Genomic DNA, 19,514 nt, shown 5'->3' on the forward strand with positions numbered 1-19,514 from the left:
CCAATCGAGAGAAGATGATTTGATAATCAGTACATCAGTACTTTCTTCAGTCCTTTGTGGTTCCTTCTATAGAGACCTGGCTGGCACTCTCCCCAATCCCCCCCCCCCCCTCTCCCCCACACAGTGGGACACACATGCAATTTGGAAAACATTACATACTGCACCCCAGATGGAAATTCCTGTGTAGAATTGACAAAATGTAATTATGCCTACGCAATGAAATTAAAATGTTACTTTCCCAGTAATGGCAACCCCTCAAGAAGAAAATAATCAGTCAGAACAGCTCAATGTTCTTTACATTTCTAAAAGTTGTCTTGACGTAAAATATAAAAGACTTGGCTGCACTAGTTCTAGATCTGGGCAAGAAATTTGAAACATTTACACAGGTTTGGCCTTTTGGGAACTCTATCCTGGAGCCACTAATGTGTTCCCCCTGTGACTAAATATTACTTCTACAAAGTTCCATTGAATCTGGGCATGTCTTTTGTAGGAAAATATGAAAATGTTATGGACATGTATTGCATAGAGCAAAAGAATTTTTTTATCCTCTACTTCTGAGAATAATTTCAAAAGAGAATATAAAAAACATTAATGATGGGTTCAGAAGACTCTGATGAAATTTGATAAGTCTGCAGAATACCAGATGCAAGGAAAAAAAAAGTAGTTACAAAAGTATTCTAGAGCCTTTGGCTCAGGCTAGAGTAAAAAAAAAAAAAATCCATCACTGTCTCACTGCAGCAAACCAGTCACCATCCCTGACTTCTTTTATTCACCAGAAAGCAACCTGCCTCCCATACCTGCTGCTACTGCTGCCTGCTGTATGATGAAACCTATCTACATCATCCTTTGGACTGAAAGTCCAGAAAGAGCCGCTGAATACAACGCCAGTCAGAATGCCCATATGGCTTGAGTAAACACCTAAAATTTAATTATTCGGTGAATACAGTTTAACATTCAGTGATTCCATGCATTTCACATTCTGCTTTATATTTTTAGCCCGTGAATAAATGGACTCTTAGCATTAAAAAAAAACCCCAACAATTTGTACTTGTTATCGATTCTGCTCCTTCATCTTTCAAACACAACTAATAAGATTATCAAATTCTATGGCTAGATATTCTGTCTTTATGAATATGTGTATGTTTGCAAATCTCTCATGTCATATCTATTGGAAAGGAAAGACAAGTCGTGTCCTAGCACATCACCAGTTGTTGTTTTTCTTTTCTTGTTTCTGTTTTCCTGAAGGACAGCAGCCCACCCTGATTGTTCACTCACCTAGTGACCATCGACTGATTGCCAGCGACGCCATCTCGGTCGTCCTCCATTCTGACCGGCTGAGAAGAGTTGACCTTGCCATCATCATTGCCTGCCCAAGTCTTCTTGTAGTCATCTCCCTTCTCAAAGTTGGTCAACCTGTGTATAAATGTTAAATGCATCATGTTATTATAAAAATTTATACGCCCAAAAAAGGAGTCAACAAATATTAGGAATTAAATTGCAGATATACAATATTGTTGGTACTTCTTTTAGTAAAGCACATTGTATGGCCATTCACATTATTACTGTATATGCCACATATTTAGCAAGTCCAAATTTTAGTGAATCAGGACTTCTTGACGATTTCGCGAGTAGATGAATTTGCGAAAGTGGAGTACAGTACTGAACAGAGAAATGTATATATGCATGTCACATTCCTATTGGGATCAGAGTCAATCTTTTCATGTGTGTTAAAATTTACAAATAGCACCCGACTCGCAAAATTTGCGAAAATAAAAGCCTCGCGAAATATTCGGCATATACAGTATTTCACTGGTAAAGTGGTCCCCACCTAATCAGGACAGGTCAAGAGACAAACTTTTCTCGCGCCTGAGAGGTGGCTGGTAATGAAGGAAGAAAGGAACCAGGAAGTCAATGATGTTAGCACTCATCTAGCATCCTGCTAGAGCCATTAGCAGCGCTATGCCTCGGCCAAGAAGGAGGATGAAGGAATGAGGTAAGGCTGTCCATCCATCTATGCCACCAATATCTCACCATCACAATTTAAGAAACAATGTTCACTGGATTTTCTCGGTTCCTGACCCAGGTTTGCTAGATGAAGTATAGATGCAGAAACTCCAACCCCAAGCACCTTCTGATTGGGAAATTCTCCTGCCTGAAACCCCTAGCAAACGGGAGACTCCAATTTGATGTGCGCGAAGTGCACATCACGAGCGCAAAGCGCGAAGTTCCTTGCGGCCGGGGTCCAGGGCCCGCTTAAGGGCCCTGGAAGCTCTACGGTTCTAGATGCTCTCTCTTGCTATCTAAGGCTTATTTTTCAACATACAATGATATTAAGTAAGAAATCATTTCAAGCGGGAGACACAGAGCCAGGGTGGGAGAAATTAAATCTCAAGCGGGAGAACGGGAGATTGTGCAAAAATGGGCTTTCAGCGGGAGATCTCCCGTCGAAAACCGGAGAGTTGGAGTCTCTGTTGATGTGCTGACTAGATTTTTTTTTTAAAATCCTTAATGGTCAAAGGTCACCACAGGTCACTGAACTTTGGCTTAAATTGTATGCACATGATGGAAAGGAAGCATTCTTGCAACTTGCAATAAATGGAATTAATAAATACACAAATGAACAGCAACATTTGAACATACAAAATACATCTATATCTACTGGAGATCATCCTAATGGGATGTTCTGGTAAATGAAATGTGGAGCATTGTGATTTGGAGCAGGTCAAGTTGTATATTCCATCATACCTACAAATTTTAGAGGCTTAGAATGGCAACTAGCTTTTCATTTCCAACTGAGCTCACCATCACTTTGAGGTGCCTAAATAGCTTAAACAAACTTGAAATATATATGAGTGGGACTTGTAGCAGAAACAGTATTAAAGCCATCACTTCGGTCAAAATACCGTACTGTTAGGCTGGGTTGATATCGAGGAAACCTGACTTTTGAACATGACTTATTTCCTTGTAGCTTATTCTACTGGATATCTCCACATGAAAGATCAATATTGTATATGTAATGGAAAGAGATCACAATATTGAACGGTAGCTGAATGGATCACACATTATTTTGAGCTCTAAAATAGTATGCTGCCCTCATCTGACTGTGATCATGCAACAGCTATTTGTGAGTGGAAACCTTTGCAAAAGAGCAGCTTTACCTTGTTTTGTGCTAAATTTAAGTCTCACGAATGAAAATATTTTGTACTATCATTGCTATCAACACGCAGTTTGCAATGAGTTTCTAAGTCTGAGTATGAGCCCTTGGCTTAGATAAGCTAAAAATTGTGATCTCACTTCCATGGAAAGAGCAAACTGAAAATCAAAACAACTTTCTTAAACTAGGACAAGTACCTGAAATCTGAATCCCTGAGTAAGCAACATACTACGCAGCTCAGAATCTTGCAATATTTCATTAGTGGTTCACTTTCTTTTTCTTCTTTTTCTTTCAGATGGAATTACTAAATGAAATGATCCCACTTCAAGGAAATCAGGTCTATCGTATTCAATGCAAAATCTACAGTAAATTTTGTAAAAACATATTTTTGATGAGTCTTTCTTGTACAAAAATATGAATTTGAATAATTGACATGAAAAATCAAGTGATTTCTCAACAAATTTGTAAATTGGGTACGGTACATGATTTTTATTGATTCATTGTCATGAGGCTACATTTCGTTTTATATTTGGTTCTTTTGCTAGAAAGGCATAAATATTCTTGAATGAACATATAGTTATGTTTTTCTACCTTTTTCATACGTGGAAAATTTGAGTTAACATATACATGAAAACAAACACAAATCCTCATGTAAAATGCTAACATGCAAGTAGTAGTGACTTCATAATACTTGTCCAAATATGCTTTGGGCTGTGACTGCCGTCCAACTCATATTCCATTGCAACTAAGCCACATGCAGGGTACCTACATTTATTCAAAGCTAATATTTCTTTGGTCACAATAGCAGGCATAAGAATGAGTGCAATAAACAGAAACTGGACAATTTTAACAGAGAAAGAAGAAAATATGAAGAAAATGTGTGCATATGGGGGTGATTTTGTTGTTGTGGTAACTGATTTCCTTTTTGTTTGTTTCTGGCCATTAGAGTTATGACCCAGTTCACGTAGCAAGCTGGTATCATTAACATATCTCACTCACTTCTTCCAGGGGCAGACACAAATCCCACAGCATTTCTCCAGACCTGTCAGGTTCTTCTCTGCCTCTCGCATGTCTGTGTTGATCTGGTCCATACCTTCCTCAATGCGATCCAATTGCTCTTTGGGGGGTCAAGGGTCAAGCACATATTGGTGTTAACATCGGCACAGATTGAGAGAAATGTATCATAGAGAGGGGGCAACATACAGGTGTGGTATAGATTTTTAAAAAAAAAAGAAAAAAGAAGAAAAATGGGTATCACAGCAAACATAAGACATTCTCTAGGAATGGTAAAATTTTGCATTTCTGGATCTTCTGGCTGGTTTTACAATTCTCTCAACCATCTTTGTTTAATAAAGGATGACATTTACAAATCCCCAGAGGTTTGACACCCCAAATGTCATTTCACCTTTGGAGACAATGATCGGGTTTCTACAGCGCTCTGCTCGCACAGCTAACAAAACATCTTTCAGTCAATACATCTTGATTTCTACATCTTAAGAAGTCTTCGCTTTGACAACAAATCATAGCCAGCACACTACACTTGACACTTAAACATTGACAATCAAACAGTCTGTACTTCTAGAACATTTCACTGTCACAATTCACAAGACACAATAAATGAATGCATATATCACAAATTGTGTAGACTAACATTTGCATATCATGAACATGATATCAATTACTAATTATTGTTAGACATGATGAATCAATTTTTCAGTTGCTGACATTTTTTTATTCAACTACAATCACCAAGGCACTATTGATATTCTGTTATTTACAGAAGCATACCTCCGGTGAGACAATATCTTACTGCGATACAACTATAGCACAGAAATGTCATTATTCAATTGGGTTGACGCATCCAAAAGACAGGACACTCGAATGCTGCCGCAGATCACATTCAGATCCTGCAGGCGCGTAATTGTACATTATAAAACACATCGAGGGAAGGAGATCCAGTGTAAGAAAGGGAGATGCCGCCAATGATATCATCACCCCTTAGCAGATTAAGCAGCCATAAATGGCATATACGTAAGGCAAAATTCTGCTCCTTGCTCAAGTTTGCCCTATCCTTAAAGGTTAAAAACAAACAAGAGCCAGGGGATGTTCTATTAGCTCTAATGCGTTGGTGATTGTAGCGTCACAGGTATCTATCCTCTACCACTGAGTAATTCACTGCAACAGAGAAGATGGGTGCAAGTTGATGATGCATACAGTCCAGGGAAAGGAAACCATAGGAGTTTCCCTTTCAAATCTGGAGTTTGCTCTTTTCTTTTGTGCATATATAACAGTTAGTCACAAATGTGCCGTAATTTGCAAAGGCCATTTCCCTCTCACATTCATCAAGCTACACACTGACATTAATGCATCACAAATGACTGCTCATTGATTAGTCCTGGTACATGACATGAAATTTGTTTAACCCATCAAGTCCTGGAGGATTTTCTTTGGATATTATCATCTCATCATCATCAAATTGGCAACTCTGACTTTACTGCATATATCTGAGTTTGGAAAAAGATTACATTAGAGGTGGGCTATAGAGGGTCAATTTTAGGTCATATTTTCAGAACATGCTCATCACACCTTAGTTTGATGACTTTTTGCCTACTGACACCATTTTTGAAAAAAAGAACGAAAAAAATGCAAAATCCAGGGTGCCCCGGCCGAAATCGTAAAAAATCCAAGATGGCCGCCGTTTGGGCTTTAAAAAGACATTTTTGGCTATAACTCAGCTATTTTTTGGTCTATTCTGATGGTTTTGGTGTCTAACCCCATGTGTTAGGGGTCAAGGAAATGGATTATCATGATAATTTTAGTGGAAAACCGAAGCTTCTACATGAAACTAACCTATTTCCCATATTTAGGGTTAAATTTCCTTCTCCTTTACCCCTACCCCAACCGCCGTTTTTTGCCTTTTTCCCCCCTTTTATTTAAAGTCATGTTAACTACCATACTTTCAATAACAAGTTCTAGCAATCCATTCTTTTTTTACTACCGACAATACAGCAAGAAATATACAAATAACTTACGGTATACATGTATGTGTCATGCCAATACTGGTATGTGGCTGGTGCATTCAGAATGCATGGTAACTGTGGAACCAGTATTAAATACTGTATCTGCTTTATAGTGTCCATTAACATTTTGGTCCTAAGACCTTTAACAATATAAATAAATAAATATGATAATAAATAATAACAAATAACTTACATTATACATGGTTTACATATGTGTCATGCACATATTGGTATATAGTGTGGGTTGTGCATTCAGAATGCATGGTACATTGTAACAGAAGCCAGTGCTTACTGTATCTGCTTTGTAGTGCTGATAAACATTTGGTATTCAGACCTGTTGTGCATGACACATATGTAAACCATGTATAATGTAAGTTATTTGTATTTCTTGCTGTATTGTTGCAAGAAAACACCAAATTGATAGCTAGAACTTGTTATTAAGAGTATGGAAGTAGTTAACATGACTTGAAAAAAATTCGGAAAAAAGTGCAAAAAATGGCGGTTAGGGTAGGGGTAAAGGAGAAGGAATATTTATTATTATATCTATTTATTTGGATCTATTTAAGTGTATATTGTTAAAGGTCTTAGGACCAAAATGTTAATGGACACTATAAAGCAGATAATACTGGTTCCACAGTTACCATGCATTGTGAATGCACCAGCCACATGACCAGTATTGGTATGACACATACATGTATACCGTAAGTTATTTGTATATTTCTTGCTGTATTGTCGGTAGTAAAAAAAAAACAGATTGCTAGAACTTGTTATTAAGAGTATGGTAGTTAACATGACTTGAAAAAAAATACGGAAAAAAGAGCAAAATATGGCGGTTGGGGTAGGGCTAAAGGAGAAGGAAATTTAACCCTAAATATGGGAAAAAGGTTAGTTTCATGTAGAAGCTTAGGTTTTACACTAAAATTATCATGATAATCCATTTCTTTGACCCCTAAAACATGGGGTTAGACACCAAAACCATCACAATAGACCAAAAAATAGCCGAGTTATGGCCAAAAATGTCTTTTTAAAGCCGAAACGGCGGCCATCTTGGATTTTTTACGATTTCGGCCGGGGCACCCTGGATTTTGCATTTTTTTTGTTCTTTTTTTCAAAAATGGTGTCAGTAGGCAAAAAGTCATCAAACTAAGGTGTGATGAGCATGTTCTGAAAATGTCACCCTCTATAGCCCACCTCTAATTACATGCAACTGTTTTGATCCATAAATTCTACACAGAACACAATTTATATAACAAATTTGACAATCCACAACTTCAGAGAGAACCAGAAAATGCAGTCTTCTAAAACATGTAAGCGATCAAAGAAACAGCCACAGAATTAGACATTCTGAGGCTTTTGGCATCCTGTCAGCCATAGCAAACCATCACACATCAACAGAATATGACTTAAATGGGAAATAACTTCATAATTTTTTTACCTTATGAAATGTTAACAATCAATAAAACACTATAAACTAGAAATGTCGCTATGGCGACTGATGCCTCCGCCATAATGCATGATTCTCCCAATATGTGTTTAGTACAATGTCTTCACAATGTGTGATGACAGTTTCACATAACTGGCAAAATACCGAAATAACAGGGGTGTCAGAAATATCTTGAATGTTCACTTTCCACGAACTGGGTTTGCTATAACTGTCTATTAAAGAGTGCAGGTACACATATTTGGGGAATTGAAAATTTTTACTTGACTTCTGACCGACCTTATTATGAGTTTATGCATTGAGTATAATTTTCAAGGTATGAAGAAAGAGTGTAATTACAGTACAAAATATATATATTTTTTTGCATTTAAACCTGACTTTTGAACCTTAACCTTTGACCTTTGACCCTCTGACTGGAAATTGCCAAGAGAATCTCCATTAAGTAATACATGTACATACATCAAATTTTAAAACTAATAATGCAATCATTGCATATACTAGTATATGAGGGAAATAGTAACATTTTGAGGAGTTGACCTTGACCTTTGACCCCCTGACTATTGACCCATGACCCCTAAATTCCCTAGATAATCCCTGCCAGTCAGTACATGCATATGTACCAAGTTCCATGAAGATACATTGAACCATTTGCGAGAAAAGTGATATTGCAACATTTTCACCTTACCTTTGACCTTTTGACCTTTGACCTTAAGACATGAAACTCTCTCTAAAGAATCTTTACGCAGTAGTACATGTATACACTAAGTTTCAAGAAAATAACTGTGGGCATTGCATAGATATGGGGGAAATAGCAACATTTTTAGCACTTGACCTTGACCTTTTGACCTTTGACCTCTTGCCAATGTCACTAAAACCTACTCAACTAATTGTCCCATCATACATCATCCTTGGACCAAGTTTGGTGAAAGCTGCTTCATCCAGTTTTGAGTTATCACGTAAACAGATAAATTTTAGGATTTGACCTTGATCTTTGACCTTTGACCTCCGTCCGATTTCACTGAAAAACTAATCAAGTAATTGTCCCATCATATATCATCCTCCAACAAAGTTTGGTGAAATTTGCTCCACCCAGTCTTGAGTTATCGTGTAAACGGATACAATTTCATGATTTGACCTTGAACTTTGACCTTTGACCTTTAGCCGATTTCACCCAAAATCTAATCAAATCATTGCCCCATCATACTTCATACTTGGACCAAGTTTGGTAAAATTCCAGTAAATATTACTCAAGTTATCGTGTAAACGAAAGCGGACGGACGTACGGACGTACGGAGGTACGGACGTACGGACGTACGGACGGACGGACAACCCGAAAACATAATGCCTCCGGCACCACTTCGTGGCGGAGGCATAAAAATAGATACAGGACCACATGGATATCATTTCTGTGACTTGATGGGCTAAAACAGAGTAAAACTATTGGACAAGTAATTGATCAATTGATTAGAACAGCACAAGAAAAACATCACTTTTGAGCAGCACAGCAGAACTGACAGATTACTATACTTCAATCAGTACAGAGCAAAGTACTACTACTAGATGCACAATTAACTGGGTATAAACAAACTAGCCAATTTTGATAGAAATGAGCTTAAAGGAAACCCAAAGCCCAAATATAAATGCGGATTGATTGAAAGCAGCATTCATAGTAGAACACATCAGTGAAAGGTGGAGGAAAATCTGACATGTGATTCAAAAGTTATGATTTCTAGAGCTTTGGTGCCATCATTGCTGGATAAGAAGACTAATACAGTTCATGACGTCATTATGGAAAACGATATAAAGAAAAATATAAGGAGAATCCCTCCAATTTCATTTTCATGAAAAGCACACATTCCATCAAATTGTTATGGACATTTGTTACGGGCAATACTATTCCCCATGCTTTCTGAAAGACACAAGTCAAGTGCTCTCTCATTATGCCAGAAAATTGAAAACATGTTGAATTTTCTCTGCATTGTTGTCTATAATGATGTCATGAGGTTGAGTAGTCTCCCTTTCCAGCGATGACTGTGCTGAAACTTTACAAATTCACAACTTTGGAATCGACAGTCTGACTTTCCTCACACTTTCACTGATGTGTTTTACTAATCTTGCTGCTTTCACTCTATTCATATTCATATTTGGCCTTTGGTTTCCTTTAACATCACTGGTGAGTATAATGCTGGGGCACATCACGGATCACATGTGTGTGACGGATACATTTACCAACACTTCAAAATTGGGAGGTGAGCTGGCAACATCGGGTGGGGGAATTACAAGGGATGCTAATATAGTGTCATCAATAACCACAGCTAATTGCAGAAGTGGAGCTGCCACTGCCAGCCAGCAAGATGTGTGTCTCTCTCTCTCTTTCTCTCACTCCACTCCACACACACACACACACACACACAAACAGCCAAAGACGTGTGTATATATATATATATATATATATATATATATATATATATATATATATATACACACACACACATGGATAAATAGATAGATAGATAGATAGATACAGATAGAAATATATTTATATATGAGCAGTCACCATAAGCCCATTACTGATTTCTGTTTCGTCGTATCATTAAAGTCTCCAGATTTTATGCTTTCCAGCACTATTTATCTTTCTTCATACTTAATTAAAAAAAAAAAAACAGAGATAAACCTGGTCACAAGATATATTTAGTTCTCCTACATTTCGCTTTGAAGTTTTGATATGGTCCAGTATACCTGAAATTAGGTATCTAAAACACAGAAAGTAAATACAGAAGACTATGGGAAAAAGCTCCTACAACATAAAAATGTTTGTATTGAAACATAACAGACTTTCAAATTTCAGGTAGGAGGTAGTCAAAATATCAAAATTTCAGTTCTTGAACAGATATCAGACTTTCTATTTTGGAGCAAATCATTTAGTTTTGCATTTTTCTTGCAATAAAGTATTCAACTTTTTATTGGGCATCATGGTAACAGGAAATATGTGTTATCTCTCACTCCGAACCTTAGTTGTGAATGCAAAGGGAGTGCATTCAACAAAGGTTTATCAACCACCAATGCAGTGCCACAAGATGACATAGAACAGGATCATTACAATTACCACTCCTACCATTGGATATTCTTAGATTAAGTAATGGCCAGAAATGACCCTTTTATTGGCACAAGTCCATTGACCCTTCACTTTGACATTTCACCACTACCATTTCCTGTAAATAAGTGTCAATTTCTTTCTACCCTTCCTTTTAAACAATATTCACAGCTTGATGAATATTGATTCGAAACAGCTGTCCCATCAATAACCACTCTGGAACTGCAGGTGCCCTCTCTGTGTTTGCACACTTATGCTTTAATACCAAATTTTACCACCACTAAACATTCGTAGCTGTCATCATCATCGGTTGTGCTCGTCTGTTTTCAGAGATTGGTGGCTATTGACTTTTCTCCACACAGCTCTGTCTTCCATTAGATGGGACTATTGCATTGCTCTTCATACCAAGCATCCTCCATAATCAATCAATCCATGCAAGTTATCTCCAGCCTGCTTTTTGCTGCCTTCTTGGCCACAGTCCCTGCTATCATGATATTCTTCATGCTGTCCTTGCACATATACACTGTAAGACGTCCCAGAAACTTTCACCCACCAATCGTCATTCACTTTCATTTGATACAGCTCTGTTAATGCTTCCTTTCATGACTAAATTTGCCATCTTGGCCATCCATAAGATCCTCTATGTCCATCGCAAGAACCACATTTCCACTGCCTCCATCCTTATCAGCATCACAGCACTTGTTGTCCACATTTCACATCTGCACATCAAACTTAACCAGATGTAGCATTTCAGGTTGCTCAACCTATGTTCCAGGCTGTGAGGACAAAGCCCATCTTCCTCTAAACTGTCTTTGTGCTACCAATTCTCCTCCATATCTTTGAGTCGCGTAGCCTGTTCAAAGTTATGCTGCTATCTACGCAGTTGAACTGATCCCCAGTCCAATCTCTCCTCCATGGATTTTCATTCAGCCATCTGGGTGGCATTTCATGAAGGAACTTGTCGGATAAAATGTCCGACAAGTCAATTATATGCGACAAGTTCAGAGAAATCAGCCAATCAGACTAAAGAATTTCTCAAAACTTGTCGGATATAATTGACTTGTCAGATATTTCATCCGACAAGTTCCTTCATGAAATGCCCCCATGGAGTCACTTGCTTCCTACTTGTATCTGACAGCTTGTGCAACTCTTCCGAGTCTGCTATGATTGCCATGTTATCTGCAATCTTTAAATGGTTACTATTTACACCATCAACCTTTTTAAAATTGTCTGTTCCATGTTCTGCATAAACCTCTCTACACCTGGGGAAAGTAAATCAGGAGACATTGGGCAGCTTTGCCTCACTCCTCTACATATAGTGATAGAGTCAATCAGAGGACAATCCATTATCATGGCTAACTCTTGGTCCAATATGTATATGCCTGATTACTTCCCACTAACATCTGTTTAATACACCTATCAAAGAGTCATGTCTACTCATATAAGAAGTTTAAACAAAGCTAATGAAACTGATGTACATTTTGGGCTTCTCCCTGCACTCTCTGCAAAAAGCACTCTTGGAATAAAAACTGCATTGCAAGGTTCCTGTAGTAGGCTGACAGCCATACCACTTTTCTGCTATACATCTCCTTTTCGTCCTTCCTCTGGTATTGTAAAAGAGGATGTGTAATACCAGCTGGGTTATACGACTCCTTCAGCTCATTTTGCTCACATTCTTTTCTTTCATCCGTGCTATGATATTGACTTGCAAGTTCCCCAGGAAATTGTCTCTGTCAAAGACCTTCATTACTAAATTAGTGATATAAAGCTCATCAAGGTCCCAACTGTCTAGTGATTGAAACCATTCAAAGGCAAAACAGTGGAGCACTTCTGCCTTTCCCCTTGGCATTTTTCAGACAGGCAGCCACCTCCTCCTTCATCATAATAAGAATCTAAAAGTCCTTCTTAGTGACTGGCTCATGTCCTCTTTAACAGCTGAAAAATTCTGAGATGTGCCCTTTCCATTAGTTCAGAATCTCTGCTTTTTCAATCGTCATAGTGCTATCTTTAGCAATTATGCAAGAAAAAGCATAGTGAGTTTCTCTCTGGCCTGTCTCTTGTCTTACCCTGTCCTGCATTTTCTGAATGTTGATCTTCTCCAAAGTTCCAAACTCTTTGCGTTCTTCACTCATGTGTCTCCCTTGAGTTTCATTGCATTTGCTGCTCTGCAACTTGTCCTATTCCTGGTACCATTTTGTTTTTTTGTTCTTTTATTTGAATCCATTCCTCCTCAGACAGTGCCTTCTCTTACAATCTCATGTAGTTGGTCAAATCTCTCACCTTGGTCTTCATTTTCCTCTCTAAGGTTATGCTCGAATCAGGTTTTCACTGCCTCTTGGAAGTAGAGGGTGGTCTTTCTTTCCATAAGCTACCAAATTCGAACAGGGAGCAAGAGTTGCTTTCTGCAAATTTCATAACTTTTCCCTGACTGTGACTACAACTGGCACATGGTCTAAGTTGCCATCTTCTTCACTGAAGCACCTTTGGTTTGCATCATCCATTTTCTTCTTTTACCATATGAAACAATGTGCCTGGTTGATAATCGTTTGCTGATGATTGCTTGTCACCTGGAGCAGACCATGAAGAGTTGGCATCATTCATCCATTTTCTGGTGTGGGTATGTTGATGTGGACCACTTCAGGGAACATTCCAAGGAATAAGTTTAACTGCAGGAACCAGAACCAGAACCATCCTTCTTCTTTTTTTTTTCATCACAGAAGCAAGCAAATTTCGCAAGTGTGTCTCATAAGGGATTGGACTAAATTGGTTTCCCTCTTGCTGGAAAATGGCAGGACTACAAGCAAGCATCTCTTCTTTTCTATCAAGAAGAGCGCAGACCTGTGAAAACTGTTCTACAGTTTACTAGTGGCACTGTCATGGCTCAGTCACATATCCACTTCACATTTGCAAAAAGCAAGCAAACAAACAAACAAACAAACAAACAAACAAACAAACAAACTATAGCTGTTTTCTATGAACTATGGCAAAAAGGGAGGTATCGAAGGAAGTAGGATCATACATACAACAATCACTCTTTCAGTAGATTATTAAGTAGCCTCCTGAAACATTCTCCAAGCCATTCACAAAGCATTCATACAGAGGAAACAAGGGCACTACAGGATAATCCTGGAAACACTGGAGCCATGCGATACAAGCTGGATGGGTATACTTTGTATGCATGGCTCGCAAGGGTGTTTCACAAACAAAACACAAGATTTTCATATCATGAGAATGGAATCGCGTGCAAAAGGTGCCCCATGATTTGAGAGGTCCCATAATATCAAGTTGCACAGCATCCTGGTGAATGCTGAACTATAGTGGGTGCCTGTTCTGCCTTTGTGATCATGTCTACCATGGTATCTGCACAGTTGTCATGAGCAGGAATTTTAGACATAAGCGTGCATATATGTGCTAGACTGTTTATGCCAAGGAGTAGTTTACACATCCTAATAGCTGATGTGATATTTCACCAGGTTTTCCCAAATTTTGAGCTCATATAAGTACCTTTTCCAATATCAGTAGATATGCGCTTTCAAATACCTGTCAGAAAAAGTATATCTTGTGTCTCTTCTGGCAATGTCAAGGGAAGGGTATCTTATATGATTATCATTGGCAAATCAGAATTTTTATGGAATGAGTGATCCCTTAATCAAAATTGAATTCGCCAGCCAAAACTCGTCTCTGAACAAACCTTTATATCCGGCTAAGATAGAGACATTGAAACTGGAGCCAAGAGCTCATTTTGGATTTGGGGGTTAGGGATGTTTCTATTCAATTGACTGATGAATCAAGGATATAATAGAAAAGAGAGATAAGAGATGTCTTTCCTAATGAAAAAAAAAACTCTTTCCCACACTAAACACTTTACTTGTTAGCACAATCACCACCGGTGCACATCATTATCATCAAACAAAACATGAAGGTGTTGGTAAGCTTGATTTAGGAAACTAGTTAACCTATAACAACAGCACTGATCAGGTTAGGGATGTTGCAGATCACGGGTAAGAAGAAGAGGAAAGGAAACAGGTATGTATGATATCTGTTTATTTTATGACTTGTCTTCAAACAGTTACACATTTCTACTTCAAAGGACACATCACCAATGCGACTAGATGCACATACATTTGTACATAGAGGAGGTGTTCACACATATGGGTGTTAGGCAGATATGGGGTGTTGGCTGGGAATGGGTTGTTGGGCAAGGTGACAATGCAGTGGGGTCTAGCTAATCAATAAAACCACATTGATGACTAAATGGCATGTTAACTGCATGAGGTAGACAAGCAAGGGACGGGAGGGGGTGGTGATTATCACCTCCTTGTTCATCCAGCAGCACCAATGTCTTGATACCAGCTTCCTTGCTCTAGATATGCAAAGTGTTTTCAACAAATGTGGAAATGGAAAAAAGAGGAGAAAAATGGGAGGGGATAAAGGAAAAGGGACAAAAGATTGGAAGAATAAAAGATGAATGAAAAAAAAAGCCCAATCACCCTGATCCTAAGGATGGACCCATTTGGCAGCATAGAGCAGGAGAGCACAATCTAATAAGAATAGATGTAAGATGTCATCACTAGTTCTAGAAAAATTCATGAGAATGCTAAAATGCACACATTCAATCATCATATTGTTTACATATTACTATTTAAGGAACATAAATTTGTTTGCACATAGTTCTACAGGATTTTAAAATGACAAAGTTCACCTAAATGGTGAGAATCACGATATAAAATTGTTGTGATCTTTGTGTGCCATCACTGACATCACCAACTCACATCTAATATTGACTGTTGGAATGCCATATTTGTCATCTGACATCTCTTCATTCTATTCTGACTACATTCTGCAATCCTGTCTCCATCGACTAAGAAACTGCACATCAATCAAATGCAGTGTGCATGTTAGAATTTGGTGATATGTTGTCCACACACACTTGATTCTGCAGATGCTATTTCAACACACACACAAATGCAAGAAACAAAAATGTCTTTGCATGTGATATACGTCATTCTTTAGTAAGATATCAATTTCCACATCACACAAAATCTACACTGACAAGAAATTGAAGCTTTTATCATCTTGACCTGAAATGTCATTTATCTTCTTTGAAAGTGATTCTTTCTGTGCCACACACACACACACAACATTTAGGTTGAAATGCAATTTCTTTTTTAGTCTTCAGCAATCTATCATGTCAGCTTATTACCCTTCTATGAGGTCTTGGATAATGCAATGTTGCTTGCAACTGATGAATAAGCTGACAAACAAGCCTGCCACCACTCTGAAGTGTATACAACATCTCTTCCGGGAAGGCTGTACACCATAACTGCTTTAATACAGCAATGTTAGATCCAAGTTCATTTCCCGGGAAAAGATGTTCCAACTGGTTAGGCATTCATTCATTGCTACAGGGGTGTTAATGTGATGTGGAGCCATGAAGCATGGAGCATTGTAATCATCTTTAGAGAGGAAAATGTCTGGGTTGCACACTTCATATCTTACACAGATATGCAGCCACTCAAAAGTATGCCATGTAATCTCTAACTTGGCATCCTTGCAAGTCCTGAAATTGCACATCCTTAAAGCATTTGAGGAAAAGGAATCAATCTCCTCTTTTTGGTGTCACAATTTAAGAGCAAACGATAAGTGTCTGTGAGTGGATTCAGACAAAAATACAGCCCAGGCAACTTCTTCTCGAAAATCAAGGCACTGCCATGTTGCATGCTTGCATGAACCACAGCAAGTCTCTTGCAACCTCAACGAGAGGAAAACGATGAATCTTGTACATAGTGAACACCTGTGTGTATAAACAGATGGCATGGGTACGTAAAAGAGCAAAAGATGACCCACATTGTACCCAAGGCTTGAATTCCTTACCTCCTTGCTCGTCCAGCATTACTAAAGTCTTGATTCCCATATCCTGACTCTACATAGTGAGTGATGGAAAACGTCAGACAGCACACAAATACAAGAGCAATTTCACTGGACAAAAGGGTTAGGGATATACAGACAACATTGAAAACAGATAAATTATTTTTCCCCTTCTTTCGCTTTTGTGTTGTTTTCTCTCTCATAACAGATCCCTCCATAGGGCCTACTATTGATATGATATGAAACTATTTCTACATTTTTGCAAATGGCATGAAAGGTGTGGCCTAAAATCGTACACAACTGCAACACTGGAGATAAAGTAGATTACGTTTTTGCTTTTTGCTTTCGTATGCCTGTAATGATGAAACATCAATACTTCAATTTCATTGGATGGCAGGAAAATCAGAATGTATACAGAAAATACTATCCATACTTTATCAGAGTATAAATTTACATTGTAGTATGACTTATTTTGGCTCATTCTTTAAAATTATCATTATGATTCTAGAAATACAGATGATTCATTAATATTTCGGTGTTATTTGATAATATTATCAAAGTCAAAGTTCAAAGACACATCAGCTCACATAAAGAAATCAAACATTTGTACGAAATGAAGGAGCTTTAATTGTTTAAAGAAGTGTTACATTTGCTCATTAATATCTTCTTTCAAATGTAACTTTGAATAACATTAAGTGGTTAGGAATGATTCTAATGCTTGTTGCTCCCAAAGAAAATGAACATGAACTGAAAGAAAGAATTTAGTATGATATTGTTAATTTCTAACCATTAAATGTAATTTTTCAGTCATTATTCCTTCTAGTATTTGAAAAAAAAAACCAAGCAATGTCATGCAACAAGGACGTTTCCCCCCCCCAAAAAAAAAAACAACAACAAACAAACAAACAAAAAAACAAATCCATACTACACAGTTAAGGGGCTTCGTGCAATAGTTCAACAATGTCCTTAAAAGTGAGTAAACTCATAGAAAACAAGCCAAGATTATATAATTAACATCAACAGAAAGCAGAACATTCACACAACATGATATATTCATCAAAATCAATATCATCAGAATTCTTCATGGTGTGCATGCAAATTTGAACACTGTGACAGTACCATGCATGCATAGACCAACAGCTTGTTTAGAACAGGGAAGTATACATGATGAGGAACAATAAGGCTCCGGTTTGTTTCGAAGATGGTCCGTAAGCATAATGGCACTTTGGCTGACTCCTGCTTAAAGCCAAAGTGTGTTCTAGCCAATATCTGTACGTGAGCACACTATTTTCACCCAAGCTTAGGTCCCACGAGGAAAGTGGTAAACTTTATATTTGTCTGTGAGAGAATGTAACTGTGAAACAGAGGAGCAAAATGTTAACAGAAATTTGTCAATGTGAGAATCAGGAACACCTTTTTGCAGTGCGCTTTTCTAACAATAAGGGGGAGTTTTCCTATGACTTGATTGATTTCAGTTTTGACACAATGATGTCTCCTAATTCAAGGAAAAATCAACGCACCAAGATTTTCCCTCAAATGAAAATATGTTCTTATGTGCAGTTAATTCTAACAATTGCAGTCTCAAAGATGATTTAATGTGTGCACAGCATGATATAGCTTATTCTGCACTCCTGTCAATGTAAAGGGCTTCTATGATAATTCAAATTCTGACCTTAACTTCTATTAAACTTTATGTCACATCCAAAACAAAATATTCATTTAAAATATTCTGTGAAAACTGAGCAACATTTAGAATATTCAAACAACTGGTAACATTGTACTTACAACAAGAAACTATTTGAGGAAATCTTGTGATTTTGTGATTGTGACCCATTTTTAAGTTAACATGTGTAACGTCTCTATCAAATGGAACATCCAAAATATATGTTGAAATCCTAAGCAAGTCATAATATACATGTGTATCTATTCAGTTATGCATGACTTGATAAGCATTTCAATGCCAGAGCTTCAGCCTAAACTGGCACAACAACAGTTACAAACACTTTTATAGAATGTTAATTTTTACTGGGTGACAAGAACAGACAGGAATGTTGAAATCTGCATCCTCGAGTGGAAAGGGGTCAAAAAGTGGTCAGATGTTGTGGTGAACAGACAAGTAGTTTTGAAAGTTCTTTTGCAACTGTATACACATGTACTATCTATAAAAAGAAATCCTCGCCAATGTGTTGGAAGAGCTCTGAATGTAAGATGTGCTAACTATAATACTCGTTATATATTCACCTCTTTGTGGCAGAATGATCAGTTTGCAAAAAACAGCCATCACCTACAACTGTAATTGGTTAACTTTCTTTTTCATTCATGCAACACTAATCATTATGTTTAGGGATGCCATGGTTAGTTGTATTGAGATAACTTGACTTGTTTTTGTTTTGTTTTTCATCCCTACATTGACACTTTGGCCATTGTTCAATACCAGAGCCATAATACTTTGAATTGATCTTGACCACTGGTACATAGTTTTCAACATACATAATCATCAAGTAAACAGTAGAAAGTTTGGTTCTGCATCTACAAGTTAAACTTGCTTCCTATTTGAGTATTCTGAGCTATTCATTACTGCTGAGATATGATTATGGGCACAAATATTTGCCACACAAGAAAACACTTGCATCAACTGCCACCATACATTGCTTGCTGCATTATGCCCAACACACATCCTCATCGTTTGCCACACACAAAAATGAGTGGGAAGCCTTCATGCATAAAGAGAGGATGTAACTACACTCTAAAGGACCTAAAGCAGGTTGTTGCTTTTCGTCACAGATAATAGATCAGTAGCATTTTTACCAATCACCATTGATAAAGCAATGTACATGTGTTCTCACACATAAGTATCTTTCATAGAGTGAAACATATTACCCTATGAAAGACATGTCAAGCTACATGTAGCAACTACAATGTTGGAAATAACATGCC

At 37.7% G+C, this 19,514-nt stretch overlaps 1 protein-coding gene across 5 annotated transcripts in view; it reads right to left on the minus strand.

The window, feature by feature from the left end:
* LOC139743119 (synaptosomal-associated protein 25-like) overlaps positions 1-19,514 on the minus strand; it is an 89,428-nt gene that overhangs the window by 17,516 nt on the left and 52,398 nt on the right. For 3 of the 5 annotated variants that reach the window (XM_071653624.1, XM_071653625.1, XM_071653628.1), the window contains exons 4-6: positions 16,584-16,632; positions 4,154-4,271; positions 1,276-1,413 (exon numbers count right to left, since the gene is read on the minus strand). In XM_071653624.1, the coding sequence (XP_071509725.1) occupies positions 1,276-1,413; positions 4,154-4,271; positions 16,584-16,632 (305 nt within the window). Of the gene's footprint in view, positions 1-1,275; positions 1,414-4,153; positions 4,272-15,023; positions 15,073-16,583; positions 16,633-19,514 lie in introns of all 5 variants that reach the window. The other 2 variants (XM_071653626.1, XM_071653627.1) reach the window with 1 other exon arrangement.

Source organism: Diadema antillarum, unplaced genomic scaffold, assembly GCF_040938485.1.
Source record: "Diadema antillarum isolate AM-2024a unplaced genomic scaffold, OU_Dant_1.0 seq00001051_RagTag, whole genome shotgun sequence".
NCBI classification, from domain to species: Eukaryota; Metazoa; Echinodermata; class Echinoidea; order Diadematoida; family Diadematidae; genus Diadema; species Diadema antillarum.